This window comes from Notolepis coatsorum (assembly GCF_963971535.1).
Source record: "Notolepis coatsorum genome assembly, chromosome: 3".
NCBI lineage: Eukaryota > Metazoa > Chordata > Actinopteri > Aulopiformes > Paralepididae > Notolepis > Notolepis coatsorum.
Window position 1 is genome coordinate 65,370,576 of NC_140167.1, and position 10,000 is coordinate 65,380,575.

Genomic DNA, 10,000 nt, shown 5'->3' on the forward strand with positions numbered 1-10,000 from the left:
GGAAGGCATTATTCGTCATCATAGATGTCCACTCGACTGGAAAGAGCCTACAGCTAGAAACAACCGCGGGACTTCAACACGCGTTGAAGTCTGAATTCGAGGAGGAAGAAGTTGACGTGACGAGCCTCGACGGATGCTTGCCGCTCGAGGAGGGGGGGCGCCAGGGCGGCAGAGGCGGCGACCGAGGAGATAGTAAAGTGGCCCGGGGTCAAGAGCAACAGCAGCACAAACCGGCGACAACGGGGCCGCAGCAGCAACAGCCACGGAAGATGACCCGGAGCCCCAAATGTGCCCGATGCCGAAATCACGGCGTTGTCTCGTGTCTCAAAGGCCACAAGCGTTTCTGTCGCTGGCGGGACTGTCACTGCGCAAACTGTCTGCTCGTTGTGGAGCGGCAGCGCGTGATGGCCGCGCAAGTCGCCCTGCGGCGGCAACAGGCGGCAGAGGTGAGGGATATAGGGCACAACTATCTGGCACTTTTATGAGGAGGGAAAAACAGGGAAATATTATATTTTTGAGCGCATGTGTTCTTGTTTCACTGTAAAATATTCAGAATTATGGCAGCTACTACTACTTATCAGAAATTCTTTATTTTGGTTATTTACACAGGTGCTGCAAACTATTTTAACCCATGACACAGGTAGCAGGCCGGGCCGAATTAGACTTTATATACTGTCTATTTTCTGCCATTGTTTCAAGGAGAAAAATTATTAAACATTTTCTATTTTTCTTTACCCAGTTTGTTGGTATCATGTCTCAGTTGTCAATATACTGTGAGCGATTTATAAAGATGGGCTTTAGAACCAGATGTTCTCAGTCAAACAGGGAAAGCCCAGGAGATGTGATTTGCCCTCTTTACAGGTGGCCATGCAATGAGTTCTCCTGAAAATAGTATAAAATCAGATTTTGTACACCTGTGTACATTTCGGTTATTTGGTCCACTTTTGTATCCTCATTTGGAATTTCATCACAATAGGCTGTGAATCTATTTAAACTGCCTACATAAAAATGTTGAGACAATTATGAATCCTTAAACCTATACCACTCGCACTAAAATGTGATTGTATTTTCTCATAAATCACAATAAGAAATATTTGTTCAAATATATTCATTCGGCTAGAAAGTTTGGAAACTTGTAAGTAATAGGATGCAATATTAAGAGCATTGTTGAAAAAAATATGAAAAAAGGTAATAACTGAATGTTTTCATAGCCAAAACAGCGTGATTAATGCACTTAAAATAGAGTTTGAATACTTTTTTAGAATCCTAACTGAATAAGCAACTGTTGATGTTGTACAACTTTAACTGAATAAACCTGATAAATTCACCTCACATTTCAAAGTTTTATGAATACAGTAGATTAACATGCGCCGTTGAACTGCAATGGATGTACCGTGGGCCTGGATTTACACACAAACCAAATATGTGATTTAGAACTATGTGTATTTTGATTCTTGATAGATGTCTAAAAAGATATTAACTATATGAAATATGATTGTAACCCTTTACAGAGCCATAAAATAACCTGATCTTCACCAACTGGTTAGCCATGGATTTCATGTAAATCTAGATCTATCAAATGATCAAAAATACCCAGATTTGACCACAACACTCAATTATGTTCTAATAAATTAATGAATTAATTAATGAATTAATGTTTTAATATATTCATGTATTCATGTATATATGTACTGTATGTATTCATTAATTTAATTAATTAATTAATTCCTATAATTAAATATTTGCTAGGCCTACATACTGCTTCATATAATACAATATGATATTAGAATTCAAGCTCTGTATATAGCCTATCTCTCTCTCTCTCTCTCTCTCTCTCTCTCTCTCTCTCTCTCTCTCTCTCTCTCTCTCTCTCTCTCTCTCTCTCTCTCTCTCTCTCTATCTCTCTCTCTATTTCTGTCTCATATGTGAGTGTGTCTGCCCAATATATTCAACGTGCTGCCCCCTGGGATACACACAATATGATGTAATTACACTAAATGTCTAATTCCTGTCCCGTTTTGCTCCCAGGGTAAGAGAGGGCTCAGGTGCACGTCAGCGGTGGCTCAGCGGAGGGGAGCGTATCAGCGCTACGCCAGAGCTCCTGAGTCGAGGAGCCTGGCAAAGAGCATCCTGGAGGGTAAAATTTAATTAACACCCATCCTATTTCTTATTAACCCATCTTCTCTCTCTCTCTCCCCTCTCTCTGTCCCTCTCTCTCTTTCTGTTTCACCTATCTCTCACTTTCTCTCTCTATCTCTCTTTCTGTTTCACCTCCCTCTCCCTTTCTCTCTCTTTCTCTCTCTATCTCTCTCTCTGTTTCACCACTCTCTCTCCCGTTTTCTATTCCACTATATTGTTTTCTTTCTTTCTTTCTTTCTTTCTTTCTTTCTTTCTTTCTTTCTTTCTTTCTTTCTTTCTTTCTTTCTTTCTTTCTTTCTTTCTTTCTTTCTTTCTTTCTTTCTTTCTTACTTTCTTTCTTTCTTTCTTTCTTTCTTTCTTTCTTTCTTTCTTTCTTTCTTTCTTTCTTTCTTTCTTTCTTTCTTTCTTTCTTTCTTTCTTTCTCTCTTTTCTTTTGTCCTCTATCTCTCTTCCTCTTTTTCTCCCTCTGTCTCTATTTGTCCTCTCTCCCCCTCTCTCTGTCTCTCTCTTCCTCTGTCTCTCCCTCTCTCTTTCTCTCCCCTCTCTCCCTCTCTTTCTCTCTCCCCCTCTCCCTCTCTTTATCTCTCCCCCTCTCCCTCTCTTTATCTCTCCCCCTCTCTCTCTCACTCTCTCACCCCCCTCTGGATGTCCCACTGTCTCACAGAGGGTGATGCAAAGTTAGGATAATGTATTTGGAATAGCATCTTTTGAACTCTGCTCCACAGAACAAACATTCACTTCCTGATCAACCTGCTTCACGTTGTGCAGTGACCCACTGCTATTCCACTGACTGCTGAATGAGAAGAGTTGTACATGCTTGTCGTTCACTGAAAGCAGGATGTTGCACGTGGGTGACTCTCCCCTTCCACACTATTTCGCAACACCACTGTCTCCCATCGCTCGATTTTAGGAATTCAGGATGGGAAGGAACCCAACCGTAGCATGACATAAGAGCAAAATGGGGGGTTGGGGTAGGGAGGGGTCAACAGTAGAGACCACGTAGAAGTCATATACACCATCTGAAGGGGATGGGGAAGGTTCATTTGAGATGCAGCTTAGTACCGTGTGTAATCTTTCTCCAGTCATAAATATGTGATGAATATTATGTTTTGATTTTCACCTACAGTATTAACACATCCTAGATTTTTTTGTCAAATAAATTGTGCAATACTCACTTTTGGTGAGTTGTTCTACATTTAGGTTAAACATTAATGAACAAAGGGACAGCTACAGTATTTAAATTGTAAAGCTATTTTTTTTTTATTCCAGTCGATCATAATGTAATGATCATGAATCATCATAAATCAACGCGCATACTGCGTGTGTGAGAGAGAGAGAGAGAGAGAGAGAGAGAGAGAGAGAGAGAGAGAGAGAGAGAAATAGAGAGAGAGAGAGAGAGATATCGCGGCCAGCCCACCCGCATTTCACTGCATGCCTTGTGTATGTATGTGACAAATAAACCTCTTGAATCTTGCCAGATTCAATCAGTTTCAGTAACTACAGAACAGTACATATTGTTAGACTCACTTGTTGTTTTGTTGCATCAGGTTGGAACGAGCCTCGAGCCGTCGCGTTAACCCTTCGAGATGCTTTTGTGGTCCGGGCTTGAACTTTCCATGCTAAAAAGTGTCCATATAAATCCTTTTGTTAGATCCAACACTGTCTGAATGTACAGTATCTCGTGATGATCTCTCCAACTCCTGAGAATACACTTCTTATTACCGAACCACGAGCCTAGCTAAGCTAACTCACAATCTGAAATGAAAATACTACTGGCTCCTCCTCCAAGCATTGTTTTCTGTCTGATGACTGACGACGTGACGAGTACAGTGGCGCAGAGCTTGCTTCGAGCGCTAGAAAACGCGCCCCGAGACATCATATTTGAACGCCCTGCTAGGCGAAATGTATTTGCTTGATGTATTTACATTGGCTGCGACAATACAGTGACGGGCACAGTGTGCGCATTATGTCTATGCGCCCAGCTTTAGAGGTACTCTCTATCAGGAGAGAGAGTGACGTCACGTGAATCACGCACAAAACAATGATTTATATTTGATATATTAACGTTATTGTGCATTTGAAACACAAACATACTTAAAATTAGTAATTATTATTCATTTTAAACATGTTTAATTTATTTTTATGGGTCCAAAAATCTAAAATCAAAAAACACTATTTCTTCTTCTCCTTCTCTTTTCACCAGGGGGGGGTGGCGCCCGAGCGCCCTCTATCGGCCGGCCGCCACTGCCACAGTGTTCATTAATTTTGCATTGTCTCGTCCAAATAAACAAATAAAGTAATAAAGTAAATAATCGGAGTCTGCGATGTTTCCGGTGAGTCTGCTAACCCGAGTCATTGAACGAATCATCTGAGTCTGCTGTGTTTCTATTGAGTCCGCTGTCTTTCCGTGAGTCTGTTGCAGGCGCTAACTCGCCTTGTGTATACTTAGCAGGCAGCACTGCAGCAGCCAGCCAGTCAGACAGAGGACTCATAGGATCCGGGTTAATGGAGACCTCGGACTTGTGATTCCTGAATCAGTACAAAGATTCAGATCTTTAACCCGGATGAGTCAGGAACCACCCAGCTCTACAAAACATACAATTGATTTCTTCTACTTACAAGTATGGTCCAGGCAGCTCATATCAGATTAAAGCTCGTATCCAGAAGTCAATGCCCATGTTCATCGCAATCATGAATTATAGCGACCGAAGCCAAACGGTACGGCTCTGTGACTCGTCTCAACAGTTTCTCAGTTTCATTCAATCTTTATTTAGACTCTAAATTACATTGAGGGGCAGTGTTTATTTGCAAGGTCGTTGAGTGTTTACAATCACATAATCACACATCAATCAATACATTTAGAGAAAATAAATAAAATAAAACTCAGGAGTTCCATGACTTGCCAGAATGTCAAGTGGTGATTGACTGTGTGCTGACTCTGAAGCCCTATTCACAGACCGATGAGGCCAAGCCCGGATCTACCATGTGGACAACCTGGGCACATGCCCAGGGGCCCTCAGTATGTAGGGGCCCTCCACAATGTTTTTCTTTCCATTTACTTTTTTCCCCTTCTTTTTTACATTGGGCTCCACATAAATATATGACATGACCAATGAATGAAATTAAATCTGTTACCAAGTCAGCCACATTATTATGTAGGCCTATCAGTAATGACTGGTTGGGTGGTTTTCAGTGAACAGAAATATTGCCATAGTATAGAGTCATACACTGCTTTGGGGTGATTTAATATGTTGTTTCCTTGTCTTGTGATTTGTAGTAGTACTTGGTCTACTGAACTGTAGTCACATACCTGCTCAGCTGGAATGGGTATTCAGCATTTGACCAATAGGTGTCTGTGATTAAAGTCTGGCAGATTTGACCTGACAGCTTGACTCTAAGCGCATAATAATGAAGAATGAAGGTAGAGTTGAATGGATGTGGTGAGTTGCGTGGAATGGGCGTTGTGTGTGAGGCGCGTTGGGGGGCTCTGAGCCTCAGTGCCCAGTGGCCCCTGGGGGTCCTAATCCAGGCTGAGGTTAAACGTCGCTGTCCATTTATTACTGAAACACCACGGCTGCCCTCAGCTCACTCTCAATTCTGTCCAAATCACGGGACGGATTCGCTAAAACTGAAAAAGAAGAGAAACCTCTTGCATGACAAGGTGATCATATTCCGCTCATCAAGAAATTATCTGACAATTTAACGCTCTATCGTTTGCGAATAAATCACATTTTCCATTGAGTCGCTTTGCTTTGAAAGAGAAAGTGAGTTTATCCCATGCGGTGTAGCAAAAGAAAAAAGCCATAATTTCATAATGAGTGCAGGAGTTGCACATCCCTCCTCTCAGACAGAACTACAGCCCAACAGGAATAGTTTACCTATTATTATGCTGCTTGTGATGTGCACTCAGTGGGGACTAGGTGTGTTTGTTTTATTTATGGTACAGTAATTAGAATTATGCAAATGAGAGTGATGGAATTACAAGGGTGTGTTTTCCTCTGAGTAAGCATGTACTTAGTGCTTACACACATGCACACATGCACGTATACCCCACCCACTCACACACACACACACACACGCACACCCAGACACATGCACACACACACACACACACACGCACACACACACACACACACACACACACACACACACACACACACACACACACACACACACACACACACACACACACACACACACACACATAGACACACAGTGTAATAATCACAACTGTGTTCAGAGTGCTTGCTTTAGTGTCATTAACTGGATGCACCCAATTGATCAGATTAAGCTTGATAAATGATAGTGTATGACTGTTAATTTATTTCCCTGCTGCACAGAAGGAGAGGCCATTACAGAACCATTAGAAATGTAATGTAAAAAAATTATAAAGTACATAGATTTAAAGGTGCTCAGAAATGATCAGATCAGAAATTGATCAGAAATTCCTTCTTATTAATGACACCGGTGGCCGTTAAGTGAACTTCATCCAGCAAAGTATTTTTCGAGTGGTCGTCTGGTAATCGGAAGGTTCCCGGTTCGATTCCCCCTCCTTCCGGGCAGCATGTCGAAGTGTCCTTGAGCAAGACACTTAACCAATAATTCCTCCCAATGGCACCTAACATGGTTGCCTCTGCTGTCGGTGTGTGAATGTGTGAATGAATAGGTGAATTTGAGGAACAAAATGTAAACCGCTTTGGATATTGCGCTATATAAATACACCATTTAACTTTCAGCTGACCTGGGATCAGATACAGCCCTAGAGCCTTCTCTCCTGTCCCTCCTCCACCCTGTTAGGCTATCAACTGTAAAAAAAAAAAAATTAGAGCTGGGCCGTTAACGGTGTTAACGTGCTGCGTTAACGCAAGACTAGTATCGCGCGATAATATAATTGACACGTTAATCTTTTTCTCAACGTTGGGTCTGTATTGTCCTTAAATACTTGCCGTAGTTCCCAGCTGCGGTACTCGGAAGTGATTGCACAAGTATGTACCGGAGCTGTAGTCAGAATAATGTGTCAAACTAAAGTAGTGGTCCGGTAATCATTGTTATACAGGTGAGGTTAAGAAGTCCTCAGGATATAACACAATTCGGCGATGAGGACGTCTGAATCTGCGCAATGCAAGAAAGAAGAAGTCAGTCGGGAGCTTTGTTTACATTATTAACGTTAGCTTAGCGAGTTAGCATGTTAGCTCACGTTGCTCGGGCGGCACTTGGAAACATCTACAAGAGGAGGAAATCCACTTTACACACTAAAGGAAGGATCGACTGGACTATCGTGAGTGTTTACAACAGAAATGGCTTGGGTTATTGGAAATATTGGACCGTTTGATGACAATGTGGAGCAATATGAAATGAAAATGGGGGACCCTGATGTAAACAAGACAAACGTCTTTCTCTGGTCTGCATCCCCTTAACAATTGTGTGTATTGAGCCGTACTGTATTGTACCCATTCTGCAATCTGTTAAATAAAGTTTTCATTCATTCATTCATGGAATTTGTTGAGAAACCTGCTTCTGCAGCAGTCTGTGTGTGAGCAACCAGTCAGCAGAATTGTGAATTTAGAGATTCACTAAAAGACACATTGAGAGACAGGTTTGTGTGTGGATTAAGAAATGAAGGTGCACAGAAGAAACTACTGACAGAGAGTGATTTGACACTGGAGAGAGCTGTCAATATCAGTGTAACAATGTTAATGGCATCAAAGGAAGGGCACAGAAAATTACGATAAATCTGGTTTTAAAAGAAACACTTGAAATTACAAAAAGAAGAGACATGTTCATGCTGTTGAACAAGGAGATAGAACAGCTAGTGACTCCTCAGATGAAGAGGAGAGGATAAATCTCCTCCTCTGGTCATTATTTGGGTAGAACACACATATTTTGAATGCCTTCGGCAGACTTATTTTTTTTGAGTCATTTTAATCTAGATTAATCTAGATTAATTCCAGGATTGCAGGTAGATTAATCTAGATAAAAAAATGTAATCTATGCCCAACTCTAAAAAAATATATATATATATTTTTACTACTTATACACACTATATCATAGTCATCATGCCTTCAAATTTAACACAACGTGTCATTCCTGTGAGCCACCAATAGGGGCAGAGTGGCTAACCAAGTGAAGGATTTCGGCAGGAACGAATTAACGAGTTAGTGACTTCACTGGTCTATGGGGTGCTTCTAGAAATAAATTATTAATGAGTGAGTGAGTGAGTGAGTGAGTGAGTGAGTGAGTGAGTGAGTGAGTGAGTGAGTGAGTGAGTGAGTGAGTGAGTGAGTGAGTGAGTGAGTGAGTGAGTGAGTGAGTGAGTGAGTGAGTGAGGGAGTTAATAAATAAATAAATAACAGCAGTATTGTGACTTTCCCATGCAGGGCTCAAACCCTCTGCGCAAGAGGACGGCGCCTCCACCTGGTCCAAGCGGGCGGTGCAGCTCCATCCCCACCAGGCGTGCCCGTTCCCCTTAGTGAGTGCCAGGATGAGGAAGAGACGGGCATTTGCGGACAAGGAGCTGGAGACGGTGATGCTGGAGAGAGAGCTGAGACAGAGAGACCTGTCGTTGTCCTCCTCCACCCTCACCCCCGTCCTCTGTCATCCCCCGCCCCTGCCCGCGATAACCTTCCCTTGCCCGCTGGAGGACCCCCAAGGCCTGGGGGCGTCCGCCTACGTGCCCATGTACAAATACAAATACAAGCCCATACCCGCGGGTTTGTGCAAGTGTGACTTCCACGAGTGTGACCTCCGATGCTACCAGGAGGAGATGTTCCACCTGAGAGGGACGAACTCCCCCGCGGAGGGCTGTTGCAGTCACTTCCTGTCGAAGTTAGGAAGGGGCCACGACCACTTCCTCTCTCGGGGCTCGGAGTGCACCCCCAGGACCGCTATGGTAACCGTGGAGTGTGGGGCGCAGAACGGCTGGGGGCGCCCTGAGAAGAGAGAGGAGCCCTGCCCGGAGCTTTTACAAATGACTCTACTACCCCTACACCATCACCTGGAGGGTTCAGTCCTTTTAGACAGGAATAAAGCCTTATCGCACGAGAATTTAACCAAACCACAGTTATTCGATTTGAACGGCATTTCAAAAGCAGTTATCATACGTTCTGTTCCTGGTCTAGATCGGGGTTTATCCCTGATGACAAACCAACCGATGGAGCGTTACCACAACGCCTCAGCCAATCCTGATAGGGATAATACCTTGTCAAACAAAACACTGACCAATCTAGACATAGCAGACTCAAACAGCCTTCCAAAAGTCATACACTCCCACCTCGGCACAAGCCACCAGGGTCAGCTGGAGAGCTACTATGACACCTCGGCGCATCCAGACAGGGATAATGACTCATCGTACCAAGCAGACTTGAAAAACGGTCTTCCGAACCCAGACCGCGGGTTTCGTGCCAATAGCCCCAGCAGCAGGAGCTCAGACTCCGCTTCGCACAGTATAATGGCAGCCGCCAAGGACTGCTCGCTAGGCACCGCCGCCAACCTGGTCAGACCTCACACAGGCTCGGTCAAGACTCCAGCGGTGAGGCCACTACCGTTCTCGGTCGAGGCGCTGCTGAGGGCCTGAGTGGCACATTGGAAAAGCACGGCGACGCAGCTTTGTTTATGCATCGAGCGCTGCTTTGAAAAATTACAAGCGGCTGAAACGGTATTGCATTCTGTGAAGTATAAAATGTTGTAAACATGAAATATCTATGATTTGCCATTTCATTCAGGGTTGTAATTTGTCATCTTTGCAGTATTGTTTTGTAATAAAAGAAAATATTTTGATATTTCAGAAGTTAAATAAAAATGTCACATTGTAAGATATGTTTACTGTATGTGTTCCCTTTTCAACCTATTTCACTTGATAATG

The 10,000-nt window shown here is 43.1% G+C and overlaps 1 protein-coding gene across 1 annotated transcript in view; it reads left to right on the forward strand.

Moving 5' to 3' along the window:
* The window catches only part of dmrt2b (doublesex and mab-3 related transcription factor 2b), a 10,249-nt gene extending 299 nt beyond the window's left edge, over positions 1 to 9,950 (forward strand). Inside the window, exons 1-3 of the mRNA XM_084309569.1 lie at positions 1 to 446; positions 2,029 to 2,137; positions 8,517 to 9,950. The exon at positions 1 to 446 is cut by the window's left edge and continues 299 nt beyond it. Coding sequence (XP_084165695.1) covers positions 270 to 446; positions 2,029 to 2,137; positions 8,517 to 9,712 — 1,482 coding nt within the window. The 5' untranslated portion in view covers positions 1 to 269 and the 3' untranslated portion in view covers positions 9,713 to 9,950. The remainder of the gene's footprint in view (positions 447 to 2,028; positions 2,138 to 8,516) is intronic.
* The last annotated feature ends 50 nt before the right edge of the window (positions 9,951 to 10,000 follow it).